The sequence below is a fragment of the Sciurus carolinensis genome, chromosome 4, assembly GCF_902686445.1.
Source record: "Sciurus carolinensis chromosome 4, mSciCar1.2, whole genome shotgun sequence".
Classification (NCBI taxonomy): domain Eukaryota; kingdom Metazoa; phylum Chordata; class Mammalia; order Rodentia; family Sciuridae; genus Sciurus; species Sciurus carolinensis.
In genome coordinates, this window is record NC_062216.1 from 123,514,346 (window position 1) to 123,541,542 (window position 27,197).

Sequence of the window (27,197 nt, forward strand, 5' to 3'; positions counted from 1 at the left end):
TTGGGAGATAGTGGTGGGCACCTGTGTGAAATCAGGTAGTCTGGTCCCAAAGCCTGTGCTCTTACTTCTACATCAGACCTTAGAAACTTCCAAGAATGAGGACTATCTACCCTGCTGTGTGCTTCCCTGCATTATCAATTAATCCCCATTTTGCCTTGGAGGAACAAGATTTAAGGAGGCTAAGAAACTGCCCAATTAGGCTGCAGTCCTGAAACTCAAAGCCAAGAACTCCAGAAGCCATGTTCCTCACCAGAGTTGGCTCAGTTACCAAAGAGCAAGAGGCTAGAGATGGCAGGCATAAAAATTCTGGCACACCGCCTTCTGAGTGCTCTTGAGTGAATTCCTGCTGCTGCTTTGGTCTGTAATAAGCCCCCAGAATCATAGGGTGGTTGAGCAGAGGCCATAACCTGGAGGAAGGGACTAAGGCTGTGCAGGCCTCTGAAAAGAATTAGGTTCCTTGCATTGCAGCTCCTGGGGCTCCCCTAAGGGTGTCCTGTGGCCCTTCTTTCTCCTTGAACCTTAGCACCTCCTGGGAAACAGTACAAATGGGTTTCCAAGGCTGTGATCCTACCCAGGTGGTATTGTTAAAATGGTACTTGCAGAAACACAGTTACAATTAGAACCCTCAATACATTGACTGTAGAAAGTAGATATTTATCTTGATTGTTGAGAATTAAGAAAAACTAAAGAATGTCATTTCTCCAAAGGGCTTTTGGTGATTGATGCATTTAGTGAAGCAGCAGGCTACGGAGTTAGGAAATATTGTCAGGAACATATTACTTCTCATCCCTTCCCCTGCCAAACCACGATACCATTCCCCCACTTTTTTTTGGTGCTAGCGATCCAACCCAGAGCATCATGCTTGGTCGGCAAGCACTCCACCACTGAGTAACATCCCTGGCCCCCCACCATACCTTTTTATTTTGTGGAGCCATAAATTCCAACACCAACTGTATTTTCCAGTTAGTGAAATAAAACTATTTGTCATCCCATTAGTGCAATGGCAGGTGTTTAATGATGGTGCTATTTTTGGATGCCAGGGATGGAGAAAAACAATGCCAGGTACATAGTAGATATTTAATAAGTATTTGTTAAATGAGTGGGCAAACTGACTGTGAAATGAGTTCCTGGCCTTCATTTGTTTCTCACCTAGTTTCTATTATGTCCATACAGTCTATAAAGCAATATTAAGAATCTAAAGGTACCTGGGAGTTTGTTGTAACATGTGGCAGGCTCTGAAGTGCTCTCAATAAGTTAAGTCTTGGCATCCTCCCTTCCCACTATGCCTTTGCTGATAATACCATCCTTGCTGCCTAAATGCCCTCTCCCTGTGTCTGTTCCCACCAGGGAATATCTTAGGCCTATGTCGCAAACTCCAAAAATGTAAACTCTTAAAAGATGGGAAGCAGGTCTTTGTAAAAGAGTAACCATCAGTGCCTTACAGGTGATGAGCACCAAGCAAATGTGGGATCAATAATTATTTTTTATGATCTGTCTTCCTCCTATGGAAACAGAGTAACTATATCCCCAAAATGAAGAGGCCTTCCAACTGGGTAATGCTTTAGACTTCCCAAAGTTTCTGGCATAGCAGTTCAGAATGCTTAATCTGAAGTCAGACTGTCTGACTTCCAACCATTGTTCAGCCAGTTACCATCTGGGTGTCCTTAGACAAGTTCCCTAACCTCTTTCTACCTCTGCTTTCTCATTTTTAAAATAATAATAAGGTACCTTGAAAATAAAGGTACCTACCTCATAAGAGTTACTAGAAGGATTTAAATAAGTTATTTTGTAAAGTGCTTAGAATAATGTTTAGCACGTAGTAAGCATTACATAATGCTTGTCAAACTAAATATATTCATACACATGTGTACATATCTATATTGCTGATATGGATCATATACATAGACACATGTACTCAGTAAAGTTTAAGTTAAGCAATTGTGGACACACAATTTGGCATCCATAATAATTTCATAAGATAAGCAGAGATATTAAATAATTTCCTCACACTTAGTAATTGGTTGATCATCCTCTAATCCATGTCTTCTAATTTCTGAACCAGAAATCAAAAAGTAGAAACTATAGCTTTTATCCATTGATCTTCTCCAAAACATGTAGTTTTTAGATTCATAATTATTTCTTAACACCAACTGTTGAAATTTACTATAAGTATTTTAATTACTTTGAGTTAAAGTACAAGAATTGTGTCAGATACAGGATATGGGTCTTTCAATAAATAAATAAAAATAAAAATAAATAGATTCTATGAAAGTTATTTCTATGGGACTTCCCAGTTTCACAAAGAAATTCATGATGTGGGTCACTTTGTATTTGACTATATTTTTCCTACAGTTAAGGAAAGATAAATTGAGTGTGTTGAGTGGGGAATTATGCTTGAAGTTTTAGTAGAGAAGAATTCAAATTGGAAAATAGGCTGTTGGACTATATTTAAATGGATATATGTCTACCACACCATTGGTATGCAAAGTCTTGTGTTTGCATTAAACTGAGGGAGAAGCAGTTATTTTCCTGGCAGTATATATTCAAAATGCACCTTTAAAAAATAAAAGCATTTTTTCTTCTCTGAAAAAAAAAAATGGTTATTTCATTTTAAATACAAGACACATTTGACTTCTGTCAACAGCTTACATTTTAATAATGTCATTTGTACTTGCATTCATTATCTCAAATTAGAATTCTTGAAAAGCTTTTAGCATTTTTCTCCTGAACTTTTTAAATTCATTCATCATTACTGTTAACATTTTAGAGAATAGTGAAATCCTAAGTCAAATGGGAAAACTAAACAAAGAAATTTGCAGTATGCAAATTACCACTGAGCTAGCTAGAGACTCCTCAGCTATTGTGCTGAACCCCATTATAGTAAGATATTTACACCCTTTTCATGATAGTGTTGGGTCAGACTCTAATGACTTTTTTTAACCCACATTAGTTAATAAGAAATCCTATGCCAGCCATCAGCCCGGTCTTTCTCTTATACTAAGGCTTAGTTTGTACAAATGACCTGCTTATACTAGTGCTCAGTATCCAAGAAAAACAAGAGTCTGGAGGACTAAATCTTTGTGATGTATTGAAAGGAAATATTTCTCAGATATTAAGGACTATCTGGGATGTCTTTTCATCCAAGTGTGATGGGAGTCATATGCTCTCATTTCTTCCTGCCTGTCAGTTAGCAAGAAGAATACAAACAGCTAAACAACTCTGTGAGTGGGGTATCTGTGTGTGTGTGTTTGAGTTTTTTCACCCTCTCATTTTTAGATGTAACTGGAACCAGGACCTAAATGGTATGTGGGTTTGCTTCAGGCAGAGAATATAAACAGAGCCAAGCCTAGCAATGCAAGGTGTGTAGTGGATTCATTGACCTCCCTGTTTGCCCAGCTGCAGGGTGACTCCCTTTCATTCCCCAGCTGCCCAGCTCCTTCCTACTGCTGTTTTATTTTCTTTTAAACTGGAGGAGCCAACCAAATTTCCCCTGAATAGGTTTGATAATTACTAAAAACAGACAACTTTCCAGTGACAGCTCAGAAAAAAGCTACCATTGCTGTAAAGTTTAGCCTTTACTCTGTTTTTGTTTAGTACTACCTTTGCATTTTTAAGAAAAGACATCATTAGATTTTTTATAAAAATAAATAAAGTCTCTTTACCAAACCCAATTTTTACTTTTCAAAATAGCAATCTTAAAAATGTATGTTGTTGAGCAGTGTGAAAATTTTTAATAACCTACAGAAACAGCAATTTTCTGTAGTTCAGCCTAACTAAATAACATTTGTTCCAGTGATGCTTACAGGCTTCAAATTATTTGAAAACTCATGTTTTGAAGTGAGAGAAATAAAATTTATTATTTTAAAATATTATATTAGTCTTTGCTTAATAGCTATACTTTAGCTATAAAATTGAATCTGAATAACTTTTGGCTACTTGCTAATGACTCATATCTGCCTTCTGTGGATTACAGTTTGACATATTCTGAGATGCTTGGCATTGGATTCTAATTCCAATACCTTCCTTGGTATGTTGATGTTTCACACCTATGTATGTTGTTTCTTTTAAGAAATACAAAATACACAGATTTCAGAATTTTCCCAGATGTGCACATTAGAATTATACTGGAAAACTGTGATTTTTAGGTAAAATCTCAGAAAACCTGATTGTTTTATTCTTCTGTGTATAAGAATACAGAGATTATATATAAATGTTGCAAGAATAATTAGTGAATACCTTTACTCATTATTTGAGAAAATATTAAGTACCTATATTATCTAAAGTACTTTAGAGATAGATCAGTTTTATTTTGTTTCTGTTTTCATTAGCAGAGTGTAAAATTGGCAGAGCCTCAAAAATTTGCATATTCTCTAACTCTGCAATTCTGCTTCTAAAAACGTCTCCAAGGAATCATGACACAATTTTGTCCACAAACATTTTTGTAACAATAATATAACCAAAGTTTTTAATAATTGAGGATTCATGATACAGATTAACAACATGCATGGAAAAGATACTTTACCAAATGTTTATGTTCCATATATTCCTCAATGTTATTAAAATATGTTATGTATAATTCATTTCCAAGAAAAGAAATAAGATGAGATATACATGAAGGGTTTTCAGCACAGCTTTATTTATAGACCAAAAAGTTGAAATGATCCTAAAATATTCAACAATACTGTATTAGTTAAGTAATTATGGCAGTTATATAAAGAAGTAATTACTATACAGACCTTCTCATTATTTAGAATATTTAGTGATATAGAAAAACGTTCTGATACATAAATAAAAGAGACATTAAAACTTGTACATACAGGATGATCCCAAATATTTAAAGGGAAATATGTGAATATATGGCATTTTTAAATGAAGAGATGGGGGTGTGTGTTTTCATAGGTAAAAGAATAGAAGAATGTATACCAAATCTTTTTTTTTTTTTTTTTTTGTAAACAAATAGGATACATTTTGCTTCTTTGTACATGGAGTAAAGGCATACCATTCATGTAATCATAAATTTACACAGGGCAATGTTGTTTGATTCATTCTGCCATTTTTTCCCTCCCCCCACCTCCCCACCCCTCTTTTTCCTCTATACAGTCCTTCCTTCCTCCATTCTTGCCAACCTCCCTAATCCTAACCCTAAACCTAACCCTAACCCTAACTCTAACCCCTCCCACCCCCCATTATATGTCATCATCCACTTATCAGCGAGATCATTCATCCTTTGGTTTTCTGAGATTGGCTTATCTCACTTAGCATGATATTCCCCAATTTCATTCATTTGCCTGCAAATGCCATAATTTTGTCATTCTTTATGGCAGAGTAATATTCCATTGTATATATATATGCCACAGTTTCTTTATCCATTCATCAATTGAAGGACATCTAGGTTGGTTCCACAATCTGGCTATGGTGAATTGAGCAGCAATGAACATTGATGTGGCTGTATCTCTGTAGTATGCTGATTTTAAGTCCTTTGGGTATAGGCCAAGGAGTGGGATAGCTGGGTCAAATGGTGGTTCCATTCTAAGCTTTCTGAGGAATCTCCATACTGCTTTCCAGAGTGCCTGCACAAATTTGCAACCCCACCAGCAATGTATGAGTGTACCTTTTTCCCCACATCCTCTCCGACACCTATTGTTGCTTGTGTTCTTGATAATCGCCATTCTAATTGGGGTGAGATGGAATCTTAGGGTAGTTTTGATTTGCATTTCTCTTATTACTAGAGATGTTGAACAATTTTTCATATATCTGTTGATTGCTTGTACATCTTCTTCTGTGAAATGTCTGTTCATTTCCTTAGCCCATTTGTTGATTGGATTATTTGTATTCTTGGTGTAGAGTTTTTTGAGTTCTTTATATATTCTGGAAATTAGCGCTCTATCTGTGGTATGAGTGGCAAAGATTTTCTCCCATCTGTAGGCTCTCTCTTCACATTACTGATAGTTTCCTTTGCTGAGAGAAAGCTTTTTAGTTTGAATCTATCCCAGTTGTTGATTCTTGCTTTTATTTCTTGTGCTATGGGAGACCTGTTAAGGAAGGCTGATCCTAAGCCGACATGTTGAAGATTTGGACCTACTTTTTCTTCTTTAAGATGCAGGGTCTCTGGTCTGATTCCAAGGTCCATGGTCCATTTTGAGTTGAGTTTTGTGCAGGGTGAGAGATAGGGGTTTAATTTCATTCTGTTGCATATGGATTTCCAATTCTCCCAGCACCATTTGTTGAAGAGGCTATCTTTTCTCCATTGCATATTTTTGGCACCTTTGTCTAGTATGAGAAAATTATATTTATTTGGGTTTGTGTCCATGTCCTCTATTCTGTATCATTGATCTACCTGTCTATTTTGGTACCAATACCATGCCTTTTTTGTTACTATTGCTTTGTAGTAGAGTTGAAGATCTGGTATTGCAATACCCACTGCTTCGCTCTTTCTCCTAAGGATTGCTTTAGCTATTCTGGGTTTCTTATTCTTCCAGATGAATTTCATGATTGCTTGCTCTATTTCTGTAAGGTACGTCATTGGGATTTTAATTGGAATTGCATTGAATCTGTATAGCACTTTAGGTAGTATGGCCATTTTGACAATATTAATTCTGCCTATCCAAGAACACGGGAGATCTTTCCATCTTCTAAGGTTTTCTTTAATTTCTTTCTTTAGTGTTCTGTGTATACCAAATCTTAACCATGGTTTGCTTTATATTTTATTTCCTGCTTTGTATCATATGTTTTCTACATTGAAATTTTAAGTATTACTTTGTGATCAGAAAAACAACGTTTTTTAAACTACAACTATGTATGAACCTCAATATTTAAATTTGGTATTTTTTAAAATGTTTTTAGTTATAGATGGACACAATACCTTTTTGTTTTATTTATTTATTTTTATATGGTCCTGAGGATTGAACCCAGTGCCTCATACATGCTAGATGAGTACTCTACCACTAAGCCACAACCCCAGCTCCTAAATTTGGTATTTTGACAAGTAGATTTTGTGCAATAAATTCCTTTAGTAAGGACTGTACTAAGCTGGAGTTTTCATTGGGTTAAAACTTAACCATGAATAAATAGTTTATTCTGCAAATTATAATGCAGATGTGATTTTAGAGAAACACTTTCAAGCTTAAGAGAACTTTTTGAGTAAGTTGAAAAGTTTGCAAAAGACTCTTAAATCATTTTTTCATCAAAGCCTGTTCCCCAAGTGCCTCTTCCTGGCAGGTTAATTTGCATATTTGTTTGGTTTATGTAAAAATGATAGCCATAATTCATCTATTTTACTAACAATCTGGCTTTCCCCTGCCAGTTCGAAGGTGATATTTTTAACATACACTTCATGTAATGGTTCCCATTCACCCTGTAAGTTATAGGCAGACATCTTTTAACAATTTGGATCCCTTTTTCACAGGTGATGAAAACATACCACATGTATCATGCAGAGAGCATCAGTGCAGAGAGCAAGCTGAAAGAGGCTGAGAAACAAGAGGAGAAGCAAATTGGAAGATCTGGTGATCCAGTCTTCCATATTAGACTAGAAGAGAGACATCAGCGGCGAAGCTCTGTAAAGAAAATTGAAAAAATGAAAGAAAAGGTATGTGAGAATGCATTGCAGAGCCCTCTGTCTTCAGCAAGGAGTTAATAATGCACTAAAAACACTGCTGCAATCACTGATCTGTGCATATTATAAATTATTGTGAAATGACACGCATTTCCTCCCATGGGAAAAAAATGTTTAAGACACATAAAAATCATGTAATAGCAGCTGGACATCATTTAGTGGTGGATGCCAAGTATTGAGTACAAATGTGGAGAACTTGAACAGTAACAAAGAGATTTCATTGCAAATGGGCTTGAAGCCCAAATACATTGTTGTTATTCCCCATAGCTGGGTAATTTTAGCTTGTTATTTAAATCAATTTCAGAATGTACTTTTCACAAAGGACTTAAAGGGTCATTTGTATATGTGGAGTAAATTGTTTAGGTTATAAAAATTCACGTATGTTTCTCTGTCTTATTTGAAAATGACTTTGCTTTGTCTCCCAATGCTTGTATCTTCTTCCTTTCCAGAGACAAGCAAAGTATTCAGAAAATAAGCTAAAATCGATTAAGGCACGGAATGAATATCTCCTAACACTTGAAGCAACTAATGCCTCAGTTTTCAAATACTATATTCATGATCTTTCGGATTTAATTGATGTAAGTACTTGAGATTTTTATGTTTCCATATTAAGGCAGAATTAACAATAGCTTTTGTTCATTAATTAGGAAACACCATTCTTGATTAAAATAATGTTATTTTATATAATATTCAGAAAAATACTTCCCATTCAACAATATGTGATGCTTAGACACTACAGATTCTAAGATGCTTGTGAAAAGAGATGTATCCTAAAACCAGTGAGAATCAGGCGGTTAGGGTCTTTGAAGCTGCCAGTGCCTGGTGAGCTTAGCCAGGAAAGAGACCCAGTCATTTTCAAATTATGCAGTGACATAACCCCAACTGTTCATTCATTCAAAACATATTTATTGGGCCTCTACTTTTGTGATATGCTGAGACTCTAAGAAGCCATGTAGAATGCTTAGCCTCTGGAAAATAAAATGGAGAAGACAGGTGTTAAGCAAATGACTAAATAAGTGATTGCTCTCTGACAGTCGTGACAAATACCGGGAAGCAAAACTGTGCACACAAACCACTCTGATAGATTGTTCCATATCTCTGTGCTTTCCTGGGATATGAAATTTAAAAAAAAAAACAAAAAACAGTAAATGGACTCATGTAGAATTCTCCAAATATATATACCCACAATTACATTTATGCAGTATTCACTGCCATTATTCCACAGTGTTAGTCCTCTGCATCATTCTTTCATTCAAGAAAATATAGCCTAGTGATCATGCCAACACTGTAGGAGACAAAAAGATGAAATGAACAAAACCCCTGTGTGCCCAAATTGCCAGTACCTGCATTTAAAAGATAAAAAGTGGTAAGTACCATAAGAAAAGTACAGATAGGGTGGTAAAGGATTCTGAAGGTTGGCTGCTGGGGCCTCACTCATATGCTCCCTTGTATTAATTGCATCCAACAGTCTTATGATGTTACAAAATTATATGATATGGTTCACAGTGTTGTCATAATGTAAGTTAAAGCAACCTTATTTTTATGGTGAGTTTAAGCCTAATGTAATTAGCTATTATTTTAGAGCTATAATTTGAGACTTTTACAAAAGAATTGTCAAGAGGGAATTATTTTTTAGCTCATCAACACTGTGATGATTTTTCCCTTTTATTTTAGTCTTCAAACAACTTTATCTTATAATATAATTTCTTTCTATAGAACCATAGAGTAATAGGTAAAATCAAGGAAAACATGTTTTCTCTTTTTATTTCTTACTAGTATTTCAATCGAGTAACTCATCCCTTCATTGTTTTCAATGCAGAAACTTTTTTGTGGATATTTTTAAGACTTTTTTCTTCCTGCATTCTGATGAAATACAAGGAACTTCTCAGAGTACTGCTAGATTTCCTAAATAAAAAAAAATTTCATAGATTTCCTGGATAAAAATAAAAACTAATACGACTAAGAAAGAGTAATAGAGAAGGTGAATACTATCAAAGCACATTATATGCATGTATGGAAATGTCACCAAAAAACCATTATTTCATACAACTAATATATGCTAATAGTTGCTATAAAAAAGAATTTTATGACCCCTTATTTACAAATTCAGATCTATAAGGTTTCTGTAAAGTATCTGAAATATAGGAGAACTAATTCTATGTAACTTCTCTGCATAATTTTTCATTTAAAACTTAAGCTAATTTTTACACAAAGAAAACTTTCCATGTATTCAAAAGCATTTCTTTCATACCTACCAAGTACCATTTCGATTGATTGTTCTTTGCAGTTCCAGGGCTGGCACGGAGGGCTTCACACATGCTAGGCAAGTGCTCCACCACTGAGCTATAGTCCAGCCCATAGATATAAAATATACACACATACATACACATATACACACACACACATAGGTATATATTAGAGGGGAAGCAATACTGGGAATGGAACCCAGCACCTTGAAATTGCTGAGTATGCACTCTACCACCGAGCTAAGTGCTTAGTGCTTAAGGTGTTAGTGCTAAATGCTTAGTCCGCAGCTAATATTGCATATTGGAGCCAGGGAGCTCTACCTCAGCCTCCTCAAGCACCATTCTTGACAACGGGAATCCAGCAAAGTAAAACAAAGTCCCCACTGTCATGAAGTTTATCTATATGGTGGGAAATAGACTCTAAACAAAGTTACATCTACACACGCATGCATATACACATATGTAGTGACAGTGCCAAAAAGAAAAATAAAACAGGGTTTTGAGAGTGCTTCTTTTGATGGAGTGATCAGGAAAATCCTGGTTTTTGAATAGAGAATTGAGCTGGAGAGCCACATAGCCATCTGGGGAAGGAGACTCTCCAAGGGAAGAGCTGGCAAGGCAAAAGCTGCAGAGGTAGAATGTTCCAGAAGCTCAAGATGTTCACAGGATAGCAAAGGAGTCCATTCTGGCCAAAACTGAGTCAAGGAGAAGGGACATGTTAGGAGAGAAGATCAGCAGAAGACCCATCACAGGGTCTTCTGGACAGTGGAAGGGTTTGTATTTTATTCTAATATGGTTTTGAGCAGGAAATGACATCACCTGGATTACATTTTAAAGACTCTGGGCAGCTGAAAGGAAAAAAATGACTCAAGAGGTTAAATATGAATGCAAAAGCTTTATCAAGAGTCTTTTGCAGTTGGCCAGGCTAAAGATGATCTGGCTTGGACTAGTGTGGAGAGATAGACTTTTAGTGGTAGGATGCAAAATATATTGAAGATGAAAATCTGATATAGTGGATGAAAAAGAGGATAGAAATGACTTAAGATTCACGTGCAGAGAAATGACTTTTAGGAATCAAACTCCCAGGGATTTGGGAGTTTGAGGCAAGAGGATCACAAATTTGAGGCCAGACTCAGCAACATAGCAGGACCCTGTTTCAAAACTTAAAAAAATAAAAAGGACTGGGGATGTAGCTCAGTGGCAAAACACCCCTGGGCTCAATCCCCAGTACCAAGGAAGAAAGAATAAGAAGGAAGAGGAAGAGAAAGAAGAAAGAAATGACACTAGTTTAATGATGATGCTGTTTACTAAAATATTGAAGTGCGAGAGCTATAGTCCTGTTTCATCTAGCATGATTGAGATAGATATCTACTGCATCTGTGGGGAGATGCAGAGGAGCATCCTCAATGTTCTTGGAATATACAGGTCAGGAAGAGCAAGTCAGAACTAGGAGAGTCTCCATCACATTCATGGATATTGAGCTCTTACTATGTGTCAGGCAGGTTTCTAAGCATAATCTCACCAAAGCATTGCACCCCTATGAGGTGAATACTATCTTCTCCATTTATAGATTAAACAACAGAAAGCATAAGATCTGAGGCTTAGCCAGAGTATATTTCTTGCCCAAGGTTACAATAATAGCAAGTGGTAGACTTCAAACTCAGACATCTTTACCTGCAGATCTAATTAACTCTGATATAAATAAGTAACAGTTAAATCTATCAAGTGATTTTCAATTTTTTAAAAAGTCAAAAATTTAAAGATCTGTCTTAAATTTAAAATGTGAACAATTCTCAAGTAATATGACTTAAATGTGAATTTTGAAAGAAATGACATGAAATTGATTTTCTGTCATAGTTAACTGAAATTGAGCACTCTCTTAGTGAAAATAATTTTTCTGTTCCTTGATTCACTTTTAAGGCAATCAGACTGTGAATATGTACATTCTAAAATGGCTGCTTATTTTGAGGAATCCAATTTGCATATATAGTGGTGATCCTAAAATCCATTAAGCTTGACCCTTCCTGGTGAAAAAGAAACAGGTTGATTATTATGCAAAGGTACCTAGAATCCACTCTGTGGATTTATTTAACAAAATGCATTTGATATCAAGCTATCTAATAATAATGAAAAGAATTTCTATACCTCCAGTGAGAAAAAGGCAAGCAACCTTTTTAATGCACAGCATTTTTGTATAAGAGATGACATGAAAGGCAGTAAATGTTTCTTGATGAAATCAAAGCATTATAGAGAATTCAAGTTGAGACCTTTTTATATAAATCTCTAGTCTCTCCTTAGCTTCTATTCATGTCCATATCTCTTTTCTAACAAACTTACTATGATATCACAAAAAGTCATACAAATTTTCCATAGAATATGTGTTTTCAAACTATTATTTCATTATTATAGAAGTAACACATGTAAATTACAGAAAACTAAGAATACTACATGCCAAAATAGAATACTCACATTCTTACCACCTGACATCATTACTGTTAAAACATAGACTTTCTCTGTGTCCATCACATTTGACGTATAGCTCATTAACCTTCTTTTTCATGATCTCCAACTTTCCATCTCAATAGATTTTCTGTCATCTAATAACCAGATCTTATTACAATTTCTGACCCAAAAATATGTTTCAAGGCTGGTATGTCTATATCAGACCAAATTTAGGATCATTGATTGCACCTGGAGGACATAGGCCCTAAGTTTTTTGTTTTGTCCTATTTTGTTTTTTAATCAAGCAAAGTCCCTTGTTGAAGAGACATGAACAGTTGTTCCTTGGATTGCCCCAGCTTCTGGATTTGTCTAAATACCTCTTTGTTCCATCACTTATCCTGTTTCTTTATCCCTGTCACATTTGCCACAAAGTGAACTTCAGATAAAGGCCTGATGAATTCAAGTTAACCACTTTGCCATAGGATACATCGCAGATGATTGTCTCTGTATTTTGTGTGGGCACATAACAACATCTGTTTTAACCCCCTGCAGCAAATGTAAAATTAACTGGCTTGGCATGATGTGACTCTGATTCTTCCATCATATAGTAATAACAGATTATGAATATTTTAAAACCTCTTGAATTTGGATTTTATTAAATTGGGAATTGACTAATTTGAAACTCAGCTATGTCTGAGCTTTAACTTGCTCTTGGTCAACAAATCCTTTCATAGAGTGTAAATTACTTAGGTGAATTAAAGGACTATAACAGTCTGTAAAATATTTTAATATATTCACATATACACTAGTGACACCTTCATTAATAGAATCCCCTTTTGTTAACTGCTACAACTAAAAACTTTAATGATTCAACACTTTGATAGAATAGTTCAAGTCTTTTCTATATATTTGGAGGTGATCTATTGGTTTTCAAAATATTTAATTTTAATATTATTTCTAATTTAGATAAACTTTATCTTGCTTTTCAATATTACCTTGAATTAGCTCACTTATTTGCTTCCCCCCTCTATCGCTCTCTTCTCTCTTTCTCTCTCTCTCTCTCTCTCTCTCTCTCTCTCTCCCTCTCTCTCTCTCCCCCCTCTCTCTTGTTTTCTCTCAGTGTTAATCATTTACAAAAAGTAGTTATTGGAGGTTTACTAGAATTTATTTTTAGTACAACTTAAGTTTTTTATTGTACCTTTTGGAATGAATTAATTTTATAATGAGTTCTATCACCGAAACAACACTTTAAAAAACTTTGTAGGTAAATGAATTTCTTAAGTCCTTATTTAAGGCATTAAATATCAGAACTCTAAAGTTTGTTGAGGATAATATATTGAAGAAAATTATAGCTTAGTTGCCAACCAAGTATTTATTCTTTTATTTTGACTGAAAATATTTAAATGCAGTGTACCAAACACATTTTAGAAATTTCTGGGTGCTCCAGGTTCTAAACTCTAGTAAGAAGGAAAGGGGTTGTGCCTGGGGAAGACTTGGAAAACTTTTGAAATATGAATGATATTTTATTTATTTAAAGGAAGCATGTATGTTTTATAATATTCTATTAAGTATGGTGTATTTTTATATTTAAAAAGAAAAAAATAGGAAATTATAAAGATGTATACCTTAAAAATATTTTTAGCTGAAAGCTCACTATCATATTTATATTTACCAGTCTTTCAATATTGTGATTTATCTTTTGTATAGAATTTTAAGTACTATTACTTAGCACAAATCACTTCTACTATGTATTATCTGTGACTTCTAATCTTGAGTTCTCTCCTGTAGAAGAAGCAATATTCTGGACATTTACAATGCCTTACAATCTGGTAAAGCTGTCACAACTTTGCCTCATTTGATAGTGATTTTGTTTACTCTTAAGTCTTTCCAACAACTCCCTTCACACTTATTTCATCATTTACTTAATATTTAATTAATTATAGTATTAATATTATATTATAATCAAATTATAATTAATATTATAATTTGATTATAATATAATAAACATAAATGGTACAAATATTTCACAACTTACTACAAATTAGTTGTTGGAGCAGAAATGTACAGGAATATTAGAGACCATTTAAGTTGCTGTGCGTGTTGAAGTGTCATTGACAATAGTCACTGTACTTTAGAGCTAGAGTTGATCAGCTTTTTCTGGAAGGAGCTAGAAGGTAAATATTTGAAGATTTGTGAGCCATGTGGTCCGGACAATTATTCACCTCTCATACAAAAGTAACCATAGATTTTAAGTACGAAAATGGGTGTGGTTGTGTTGCAATAAGACTTGACAAGTGAGACCATGGGAGGGATTTGGCTTACAAACCATAGTTTACTGACTCTTGCTTTACAGAGTAAACCAAGTATTAGTTGAGCCAGAGAGTCGCTTAAGCAAAAGACTGATTAAGAGGGATTCTCTCCTGTCTCTAAAGAAAGTCCTAAGTAAATTTTAGTTGTAGATCAACAACTTAAGTGGAGTAAAGTGTTAATTTCACAACAAATAAGGATTTTTATTATGTCATTCTAAAGAGTAAATATGAATTGCAAGAAATATGTTGCAAGTATTAACCAAAGTTTAATTATGTTGGAAGAATAAAGACATCATTGTAGAGGATTCTAGTTTTGCAGATCATAGTTTCTTATCTATGATCATTGATGTCCCAAATATTAAATGCAAAAGAGCCTATAACTTACCCTTTAAGAATTAGGATATGTTACATGCAGAAGAAAAGTCATTTGGGAAACAGATATTTGTAATTGAATGCTAAGAATTTCCAGAGATTATGATTTGCTAAGGTACATAGTTAGAAAAGATTACAAGTCTTAATGCTAGGATTCCCTAAACTGTAATCATATACATCAGTCTGCAAATTTGGAATTGTAAAACAAATGGTTTTAAGATTGCATTGCTGGTAACATAGCCAGTTTCACATCTTCAAAATGCATTCAGAGAAACGAAGTCCTCCACAATAAAACTTTATTGGTGCTTTGTTCCAGAGCTCCTGCCCAGTAGTATTTGTCCTCCTTTCACTACAGTTTCATGGTCTCCAATTTTTCCCTATAAAGGTTTTGCAGGTCACTTTTGAGCTTGAAGGATAAATCTTTGTTACTGTTGTGGAATATTGCCAGGGAATAATCCCCCACTCTAGCCACTTTTCTTCATAGGGATATCTGTCACACATGTTTTATTGGCCATTTACACAGGATGAGAGTGAAATTAGATCGTATCATACATCCCATGCCATCTTTTTTATCATTTCTGAATAATCAGCTATGCTAAAGCTTTTAGCCTTATCTTTTTGTCTCTTGGGATATGCATTTAATTAAAAAGCAACTTACTCGAGTTCAGGATTTTCTTAATTAGTTTGACTTTTCCCCATACCCAAGGGTATTAAGATTTATCCATGAAAACCTGCCAAATTGTGATACTGTAGTCTCCATTAGACCTGAGCTCTTATTAGGAAGATTATAGAGAGATCATGTTAAATGGGTTAGGATATTGTAGTGATCATGTAAACTAATTTAGGCATGTTTTTATCCCATTCTGATAGAAAGGATATTTTAAAACTTTAATGAGTTGGATGACTGAAGTAGTTGGCATTTCCAATGGAGATGCCATGGGTCTTCATGCAAAGGAAATTGCACATACCTGTTTTCTTCCTGCAGCATGAGCTGTTCTTTTTTTTTTTTTTTTTTTTTTTTTTTGATCCCCCATACTTGACTGAACCTCTGAATATTGGAAGTCTCCTGAAGAATGATCCTCCACTTTCTTTTGTTTTGTCCCTTGGCTTAAATACCATCTGTTGGCTCTTAGATTTTTATCACCAGTCTTGATCATCCTCCTGAGCTTCAGACTTGTATACCCAAATGTCTACTGGACACCTCTTACTGGATGTTTTATAGGCCTCTTGATCATCTCAGGCTTCCAAAACACAACTTCTTATATCTGGCCATATCTCATCACTCTCCACACATGTAATTTTCTTCTTACCCATTTTCCAGAAAATGCTACCACTTTCCACCCACTTCCACAAGCCAAAAACCCACTTCTCTCATCCCCATATATAAATGCATCAGCAAAGCCTGTCATTCCTAACTCCTGAATATCCCAGACCTTGCTGTTTTTCATTGCCTGCACTATTTCCTAGACAAAGGCTCTTCTTCTCTTGCTTGAATTGAAGTAGCTGTCTCCCACTGCCACCCGTAGCTTCCAAAAATCTATTTCCTTCCCAAGCAGCCAGAGTATTGGCAAACAGAACTCAGATGTGCTACATCCTATTTATGCTTCTCCAAAGGCCTCCTCTTATCCTTAGAATAATTCCAAACTGTTCACCAAGACCCCGTATGAACTGGTACCCACCTGCCCCTCACTGCCATTGCCTCCAACTTTGTCTCCATCACGATGCTTCTGGTACACTTGCCTTCTCTCTATTCCACAGAACCACCATGCATTTTCTTGCTTGGAGTCTTTGTGCTTTTTGCTACAACACTTTTCCTCCAGCACCTTAGAAGTCTGATTCCTTCTTATTCACGTTACACCTTAACTGTCTTATATAAAGGCACCAACGCCCTTTTCCCTTAGCACTCCCTCTTCCTCTAACCTTTTATTTTCTCCATGCTTTTACCATATGGTCTGTATTTACTTTGACTTGCTTTGTTTGTTCTCTCTCTTCTCTCTTAATTTGATTCAGGCTGGTTACCAAGATTTGGCCTGGGAAAAATGAATCCGATGGTTGGGAGGTGCATTAAGCAACACGCGATTGTTCAGCTCACTCATTGGCTCAGGAATGAGCTACATCTTTCCGGCTTGGCTTTGTGTCTTCTATCACACGGATGTACCATTATGACCTTTTCAGTGCTCAAGGAAAAACCCAAAACATTTTTTTCTAAATGCTTGGCTACAGTTAAAGTAGCAGCGAGAAATGAACTGCCAGCTGTCTGTGAACCATCAGGAACACAGACATGAAAAGGGGTGTGTGAAAGTGACCTGTAGGAGTTTAGATATCCAGCTTAGTCCTGAGATGCCTGTCTCTCACCAAATGTGTTTGTGGTTTCTTGGGTAAAATACTAAATGGTTAGAGAGGAAAATAGTGGAGGATAAAAAGTTAATTTATTTGGAAGAAGTACACTTTCTTCATCTGACTACTAAAATTAAAGCTCTGGGCTGGGTAGAGTGGTGCACATCTGTAATCCCAGCAACTTGGGAGGCTGAAGCAGGAGGATGGAAATTTTGAGGCCAGCCTCAGCATTTAGGGAGGTCCTCAGCAACTTAGCAAGACTCTGTTTCAAAGTAAAAAAGGGCTGGGGATGTGACTCAGTGGTAAAGCACCCCTAGGTTAAATCACTAGTACAAAAAAAATGTTCTGAACTTAACCTCTTCTGGTCCTTTGAAGTCACTTGTGGTCATGTGAAAGCCATCCATTTGTACAATTCAATTTGCTTTGGTTACACTATTTTTCAAAAAAATACAAAATAAGGGGTGGACAAAATCTTTATCCAATATCCAGGGCTCTGCAATGGTCCAGGACAAGCTTATTAATACCCAGAGATAGGACCCAGAAGGAAAAAACTAGTCGAGTCCCTCAGAGGTCAGAACACAGAAGTGAAGGTAAAATATCTCTGTAGAAAAAAAGTGCAACACTTCCACTAAAAAGAACAAATTTTTTAAAAAAATGTTTTTAAAGAAAAAGTGGAACACTTCCATTCTCATGACACTGCTTAATTCTGGGGTCATGTGGGAGCTTAGGGCTGCCCTCCAGGCATTTCTAGGACTGCCCTGGCAAATAGCATTGACTTTTAGCATTCTAGAAATATAAATGTTGGACTTCTTTCCTCTGCATTTCCACTATAGCAACTCCCGTATGACTAGAAAACTTCTACCTCACCAGGGCTACTCATGTTATGCAGTTACGCAAAAAGAAAAGGAAAGGTGCCCTTCTGACGGACTGTGATCCAGCTGTCCCTAACATGATACCTACCATGTAAATTTCAGCTGGCCCTCAGGGTTTGGGACAAGATGAAGGGTTTGTCACAGCTCTCAATACTTGGATTTCATCTTCATTTTGATACTATTTTCAACTCTTTTGCCTAACAAAATTAGCTTATTGTGATGATTTAGACTAATATTTTGTGGGATTTATCTTGGCAGCTCTTGAGATATTAAAAAAAAAAATACACTCTACTGCTTCCAACGATCTTTCCTCTTCCAGTTTTGATCCATAATTTTATGTATTCATTCAGAATTTTTCATCCATCAGAATAACAGTTTTGTTTGCATTAAATATTTTATTGGTTTCTTATGTATTTTCATCATTAAATGTACTTGGGTTACAACTGAACTCTTTATGCAGAAACTGACTTTTCATATTCCTATTAATAATTCATAAATTCCATAAAATTGTTTTAGACCTTTTAACCAAATATCTTGAATCTTACATATCCAGTGTCACTTCAGCTTCCAGTTTAGAAAAAAGATGATTCTGTGGCTAGCTTTGCTGTCTCAGAGGACATCAAAAAATAACATTTTCCCATTTCTGGTTTCTTTTTACATTCAAGATGGGCTGGCGATATAGCTCAGTTGGTAGAGTGCTTGCCTCGCAAGCACAAGTCACTGGGTTCAAATACCAAGCACTGAAAAAAAAAAAAAATGCTTTAAAAACCTAGAATGTAAAAATGCAGTGTATCAGAAGTAATAAAATCATGGCAATTAAGTGGCCTTAAAGACTTACAAGAACCATGGAGATCAGAGAAGGAAACTGCCCATCAAAGCTCATCACAGAAACCTCTTCCATATAGCAGTGCAAGTCCAAAAGATTCCTGGAGAGATGCCTAAATGAGTTACTAAGCCACATGTGGGCTCCTCCCAGCCTACTAGGAAGCCCCAGTGAAATCAGGACTCTCACTGGGTCCAGATAGACAGAACCTACCTGGCACACTGGGTATGGAAACACACACAGATGCTTCAGCAGTCTTGACATTTCTTCCCCAAAGAAGCCACATTCAGATATTTGTGGAGCAAACTCTTTAAGTCTGGGATTAATGAAAACTTAGTAGGTATTTTTCAAAACTCCAAGTCAGGGAATTGGGATTAGATTGCCTTCTTTTTATTCTCCCTCTTTTTCCTTCTATCTTTGAGTTATAAGAGACTTGGCTTTTTCTAAGGGGAAAATAAATTTTTCTCTGACTTTCTTTCCCCTCAATTTCACCTTGTTATTAAGTCCCATCAGGATCAATACTCATAAAATAAATCAACTTGTCTCATCTGCTTCCTTATAATCAAGTGGATCTGTCTTCTTTTGGCATGGTGTTTTGTTTTTAAGTACCAGTACATCTCAAAAAAAAAAAAAATTAGGCTGTTTCCTTTACAAGTTCTTGTTTTCATAAAATAAGGTGTTACTGAAAATAGAATACTCTTTCAGTCCTTCTGATGTGTATGAAACTGTTACATAGAACCATTATGGATTGTGAGGAGCAAAAAGAATAAAAGGGAACTTTGTTCACTTGAGATGAGAATTTCTAAATTAACCCCCAAAATGAATCATTTTCTGTTTGAATGCAGCTGATTTCTTTGGAAATATATTAATGGTGAGACTGGTCACTGCATTTCACAATTGTATTTTGCTTGTATTCGTAATTGTGATGTCATAGCTACTTTCTGATTGTTCAAATCTAGCAAGCTTTAATCAAATCCTCTTGCTTGCATAGGGAAATAACAACCCCAAAGAAGTGGATTGCAGGAAGCTTTCTCTTAATCATTTTAGGGCAACTCCTCTCAGACTTTGTGCATATGATTAACCTGTGAATTCTTTTAAAAACTTTAGATCCTGAATTGGTAGGTCGGTGGTGTGAACCAAAATTCTGCATTTTTCATAAGCCCCTGGCAATGCTGTTGCTGCTGACCACAGACCAAACTGTGAATAGCAGTATTTTAGAGTATCTTACATAAAAATTCCAAATGCAATAATTTGGAAATTGGAAGGTAGAGTGTAGAATTCAGTAGGATGGCATTTGGTTTGTCTAAGGACAGGTCAGTGGTCAAACATGGACCTTCAGAAAGGCTGCTTTCCTGGTGCACATCCTGGAGGATGCATCCTTTGTACAAAGGCTGCTTCCCCTGGGCCCCCTTCTATTCCTGTTTTAGTAGCAAACTAATGAACAGCCTATATTCAATTTTCTTGAGGATGGAGGTATTTTACTGTGTTCCAGTCTTAATATGCCTGGAGCCGAGCATATTCCCTGGCTCCTGGCCAATTAATGAGTTGAATTGAATCAAATTGAATTGATTGAACTTCATTAGAACAGTATGGAGATGACCTGGTTTTGTCCATTTAAAACCACTTGTTTTCTCTTTAAGGGATTTATACTTCTTTTATATTCAAATTTAAAATTCTGCTGCTAGAAATTGATAACTAATTTCAAGTTATACACTCTTTTTAAACCATATTTGCTTAAAATGCAACATGAAAAATTAAGTATAAATACAAAATAAAAGTAATGAAGACTCAAGAATCTCAAAATTCTTTTATTCTCAGGCATACTGAACAAAATTCTTTCTGCAATAAGAGGACTTCAAAAATTATTTTCTATTTAAGAATTATATTCTGGGAATAGGAGGGAAAACATTTGTAGATTATTGTGACAGATCCAAACCTCTTCTTCTACTTCTAAGAGGGTACAAATTATTCTTGCGTCTTCTATAAAGCATACACATTCCAAAAGATTCCAATTAGTATATTTGCAGCTTGGAAGAATTTGAATAAATTATTGTATCAGTCATAGTATTTCATGAATGAAACTTGAATACCATGTTTCATTGTTTCCTTCAGTATTTGATGTTACATTTTGAATTTTTAATAGCTTTATTGAGATATAATTCACATACCATATAGTTCATCTATTAAATCTACAAGTAACTTTTGCTATATTCACAGTGTATGTATCCATCACCACAATTTTAGAACCTTTTCATTACTCCAATAAGAAATTTTGCACCCCTCAGTCATCACCCTCTCCCATACCATTCTTCAACGCCCCCATCCCTAGACAACCTAGAATCTACTTTCTGTTCCCATAGATTTGCCTATTCTATACCATATAAATGGATTCATACAATGCATGGTCTTTTGCAGCGATCTTTTTCACATAGCATAATGTATTCAAAGTTGATCCATGTGGCATGTATCAGGACTTTTTTCCTTTTGTGGATGAATAATGTTTTACTGTATGACTGTACCACAATTTATTCATTCAGTGGTTGGTGGATATTTAGGCCATTTCAGCTTTTCAGCTATTATGAATAAAACTGTTACAAATGTTCATGTACAAGTTCTCATGTGGAAATATATTTTCATTTCTCTTAGATATATACCTAGGAATAAATTTGCTGAGTCCTACGGTAATGGTAGCCTTTTGAGGAACTGTCAGACTGCTTTGCAGAGTGTCAGTACTATTTTACACTCCCATCAGCAGTGTACAAGGGTTGCAGCTCCTCCACATTCTTTCTAACACCTGCTGGTATCTGTCTTTTTGATTATAGCTATCCTGAGGAGTGTTAAGTGGTATCTTGTGGTTTTGATTTGCATCTCGCTGACAATGACTTTGACCATTTTGTCATATGGTTGACCATTTCTATATATACTCCTTTGTAGAAATGTCTCTTCAAATCCATTGCCCCCATTTTAGTTAGGGTGTTATTAGATATACGATTTGCCAACATATTTACCATTCCATGGGTTATCTTTCAATTTCCTGATGGTGTCTTTTAAAGCACAAAAATTGTCCCTTTTGAAGAAATCAAGCATTTCTTTTTTTTCTTTGGTTGCTTGCACTTTTGATGTCACATCCAAGCAAACAATGTCTAACTCAATGTCATGAGGTTTACCCCTGTTTTCTTCTAAGAGCCTATGCTTATAGGTCTCACATTTAGGTCTTTGATCAATAGTAGGCTAACTTTTATATATTGTGTTCTTCTTTTTTTTTTTTAAGTGCTGTGATCTTGGCTATCATGCAAGTCTGAACAGAGCGCTAAGAACATATCTCTCTGCGGAATATAACCTTGAAACCTCCAGACACGAGGGCTTAGACATCATCGAGAATGCAGTTGACAATTTAGAGCCAAGGAGTGATAAGCAGAGATTCATGGAGATGTACCCTGCTGCGTTCTGTCCACCAATGAAGTTTGAGTTTCAGTCTCACATGGGTGATGAGGTCAGTAACTGATTATTTTTAAATTAATGAATTATCTCTTCATTTATACTGCTCCTCACCTGCTATAACCCTACAGTTGTAAAATTTCCAATTCATTTTCTCTCTTTTGCCTTTGCACAAGATCTCAGTATAATATTATGCTAAGACCAACCACTACCACCTTTTCAAACAAGGGTTGAACACTCAAATGCCAAGCAGATAAAGGTACACACTAGGTGTAAGTCCCAAATCATTCCAGAATAGTTGAGGAGTTCTTCCTCTACCTCAAAACATTCAAATTTAAATTAAAAACCAAACATTTTACAGACCCAATAGTATCTCTCTGAAGATTCCTTATAATACTGATTTAAAGATCTCTATAAAGAAAACTAATTAAAAATGACTGAATAAAGGAAAAGGGAGGAAAAAGTACAAATATGTTTTAAGACTCAAGTTGACTCAATTTTAGCTTATTGGTAGCAATGATCTGTTTTTAAAAATAGATGCAATTATAATATTCATGAAAGATTTATTTCATGTCTTTATTTGAAACACTAAGTACTTAGATATATAAGATTTATGTATGTGTGCCTGCTGTATTTCTAACCTAATTTTACTTTTGTTAAGTAGAGTAAATTACTTGACCATAATTGGTAAGCATAGGTCAAGCATCCTTAATCCAAAAATCTGAAATGCTTCAAAATCTGAACCTTTTGGAGTGCCAGTGCTCAGAAAGATCCAGATTTTGGAGCATGTTAGATGTAGGATTTTGACATTAGGAATGCTCAACAGGTAAGAATTATGAAAATATCCCAAAATCTGAAGAACTGAAGTCTGAAACAATTCTAGTCCCACACATTTCAGATAAAGAATACTGAACCTGTAGTTCTTATCAGTAATACATGAATTTTAACAAGATGAGTGGTTTATCCCACCCAGCATTATCTTCTCAAATCAAATTGTTGTTTTTATTTTTTTCAGTTGTGCATATGTTAAACATAGAATGATAAAATATCATAGATAACTGAGTTTGACTATATGTCAATGGATTAATTAGTATTTTAATAAAGTGGGTCTGTTACTTTTTTTATGGTCAGTTCTTCCAGGGACCAGTAATCTCTATGATGTTTGGGATGTACCATCAAACTATGACAAAGATGATAAAAAGAAATTGTTCCTGGTATCATTGTAGTAATATTCTAATTTTGATTTTTTTCCATAACTGAAATCATGGCCGAATTATGTTCTACCAAAGAGTATAGCGAGTTGCCTCTTCAATTTAATGGTAAATAATGTGATTTGGCTGATATTAGCCAGGGAAGCTATGGTTGAAAGATGCTAAAAATAGTCCTCCACATCTTCTCAGTCTTTACTATGGGCCAGGCCCCACTCTAAGTGTGTTTGAATACATTGTCTCATTCTCATACCAGCTCTGTAGTACAGGAACTCCTATTATCTCCATTTGACAGATGAGGAAAATGAGGTTTTATAACTTACCACAGTCACTTAGCTAGTTGATGGCAGAGCTGGGATCCAAGCACAACTGGCTATCTCCAAAGCCCACTATCCAGCAAGCCCTGCTGCCTTCATTACTTCACCTGTAAGTCCCCTGGATCATCCTTTGCCCTCTGCCCTCTGCCCAGTGGTCATTAGGATTCCACGAGCCAGGCTCCAGCATCAGAGTTCCATCCCAGGACAGCCTGTTCTCAGAGCAGGGCTTCCTACAGCTGCTGTCTTCCTAGTAATAGCCAAGCCAGGCAGCTGCTTTCCACACTTGCCACTTATGTCCACCTCTGTATTTAAGACTGAAGTTTTAGGTGGCTGTTAAAAGTAAAGATGTGCCAGGCACAGGGTGCACACCGGTAATACCAGAGACTTGGGAGGGTGAGGCAAGAGGATGGCAAGTTCGAGGACAACCTCAGCAACTGAGTGAGACCCTGTCTCAAAATAAAAAATAAAAAGGGCTAGGGATGTGGATCCATTGTTAAGTGCCCCCTGGGTTCAATCCCTGGAACCAAAAAGAAAAAAGAAAGAGAAAGATATAATTGGAATCTTGAGAGAATCGGCGTGACTCCTGTGCCTCTGGTTGGTGGTGCCCCTTGTAACTGCAGTTTCTGATTCTCCATCAGGTATGTCAGGTCAGCGCCCAGCAGCCGGTCCAGGCAGAGCTCATGCTCAGGTACCAACAACTGCAGTCGCGCCTGGCCACGCTCAAAATCGAGAACGAGGAGGTGAGCATTCGTTCTGCCCCACCAGTACTGGAGCTCAGGGTAAAGCAGAAGGCCCTGTCACGTGACCTAGGCACATCTGCTGCTCCAAGTGCAGTCTGCATCACGTCCTTGGAGCCACCAGGGTTCCTACGAAACTCTTTATAAAGGTTAAAAGCAGAGATTCTATACCCTTCCATAGATCAATACTTTAAAGAGATTCACTGCCCATATGTGTAAAACATACCTTGTTTTCCTAAATTGTAATTCATACTGAAAATACCTCCACAGAATATCTAATTCTATATATATGTCAAAAAATATGTAGTCATGTGTAGATGCAACTTTTGACTGACAAATTAATTTAATCCTAACTTTTGAAATCAGTAGTTATTGTTTTATTTTTCTTTATGCTTTTCTGTAGTCTCCAAATGTTGGGTACGAACTATGGCACTACTTGTAAAATTAGTACAAAGATCATGTTTTTGAAATAGTACTTGAAGGGGAGAGAAAAGTATTTATTTGCTGACATTCATGTATTTAAAAGGATAGAATATGCAAATGTGACTTAAGAATATATATGGGGGGATGCAGTTGTACAATCCAGATATTCAGATGCCTATTTCTGAAATTAACTTAATTGGATCCACATTTTGCTAAAATAAAAATATGAACCACAAATGTTTCTTATATTAGTCAAGGCTTTCAGTTATAATTTATAGGAATCAGTCGACATTACTCAAGTTAAATAGTTAACTTGTTTGTCAATGTTTGCAGTAGCCTCAGACATTATTAGATTTATGTTAAAGATATATTAACGTGGGGCTGGGGTTGTGGCTCAGTGGTAGAGCATTTGCCCAGCATGTGTAAGGTGCTGAATTCAATTCTCAGCATCACATAGAAATAAATGAATAAAAATAAAGGTCTATCAACATTTAAAAAATATATTTAAAAAAAGATATACTAATGTAAGAAGATCTCTCTCTCTCTCTCTCCCTCTCCCTCCCTCCCTCTCCCTCTCTCCCTCCCTCTCTCTCTCTCTCTCCTCTCTCTCTCTCTCTCTCTCTCTCCCCCCCCCCCCCCAACCCCCCTCTCTCTCTCTCTGTCTGCAGTGATTTGTTCATATGCATTGGTGGGGTTGGGGGCATATATCCGAAACTACATAGTCACTTACAGCTTGTCATCTCACCCCAGGCCACATCCTTATCTCTGAAAAAAAAAAGTTGCCTCTTCATGGGCTGGACTTAAGTCATGCATACTTGATTCTCTTGTTTTGCCAGCCTAAATATTGTGCTACTCATAGACTCCTTTGATTGACAACCCTAACAGAAATAACATATTTCTAGAGACACACAATTCCCAAAAAGAAGGAATGTAGAGCAGAAAAACAAACTCACATAGGTAAAATTAATTGTCAAAATTCTCTTTAGTACCCCGTTTTATTTTAATTCAGCTGGAATGTTTTGAGCTATGTGTATTAAGAAAGAGTGATTGGTTCTAGGCCTTTATAATTTGATCAAAACCCATTATAGCTTTCAGGCTTCTGTTCTTACTAGAGGAACCAAACCAACCCTTACTTAAGGTGCAACCAATGTGATCTCTATGTAATAAAGTACCACAAATGAGCCTTTCCAACAGGAAAGTATTGCCCCTTGAAGTAGTGTTTTAGAGCTTAGGGTTTGGGCTAGGCAGCACAAAATACTTGCCTAATGCAGTTCACTGGATCCTGGAAGATCTAGTTTGTATGTTTAGTGGCTTCCAATGTTTTTCAAGCATATCCTCCTGCTGTTTTATTTGAAAAACATTCCTAAACTCTAGGAAAATAATGTGTTATACCCAAGGTCAACACTGGCAACCCACAGACCTGTTTTGTTTGGCTTCCAAAGTTTTGACTTATAAAAGAAAAAAAAGCACAGAAAATCTGGCAACTCTGGCCCTGTGTTGCCTCATGAACTAAAGAGCTAGGGTGTCTGAATTCACTTGTCTGTAGTCATTCAACTCCCAATTTTCTTACATTACTATTCTATTTATTTTCTCTCTCTGGCTTTTGTAAGCCTTAGAGCTTGTAACCCTTGATGTACACCATGATAAACTTAATATGGAGAAGCACAATGGCCCTATAAACTGGTAGAGTCAGGCAGTACTTTTTGAGTTAACTTTTAAAAATTAGCTGGAGAGACAAATGAATTGGATTATCCTGACATTCCCTGCAAGCATGACCAGTGGTTTATGATTTATTGGATATAGAACAAAATTTACTGAAATGAAATATTTTCAAAGAAAGGAAAATTTAATTGTGTTTTTGGCAATCAATAGATTTCCCCAGATAGAGAAGGAGGAAAAGCTGCTTCAGTATATCTCCAGGTATTCTGGGCAGATAGAGCAATTGTCAGCCTGGATCTCCATGGGGATGAGCGAATGGTGAAGGCAAAGTCACATGACAGGAGGGTTTGAGAGCCAAGTTAAGGAGTTTTGTTACTGTGGTCCAGTTCATTTTGGTGC

At 36.0% G+C, this 27,197-nt stretch overlaps 1 protein-coding gene across 3 annotated transcripts in view; it reads left to right on the forward strand.

The window, feature by feature from the left end:
- Srgap1 (SLIT-ROBO Rho GTPase activating protein 1) overlaps positions 1 to 27,197 on the forward strand; it is a 278,191-nt gene that overhangs the window by 174,082 nt on the left and 76,912 nt on the right. For all 3 annotated transcript variants that reach the window (XM_047549492.1, XM_047549489.1, XM_047549491.1), the window contains exons 5-8: positions 7,406 to 7,588; positions 8,065 to 8,193; positions 22,288 to 22,509; positions 24,618 to 24,719. In XM_047549492.1, coding sequence (XP_047405448.1) covers positions 7,406 to 7,588; positions 8,065 to 8,193; positions 22,288 to 22,509; positions 24,618 to 24,719 — 636 coding nt within the window. The remainder of the gene's footprint in view (positions 1 to 7,405; positions 7,589 to 8,064; positions 8,194 to 22,287; positions 22,510 to 24,617; positions 24,720 to 27,197) is intronic.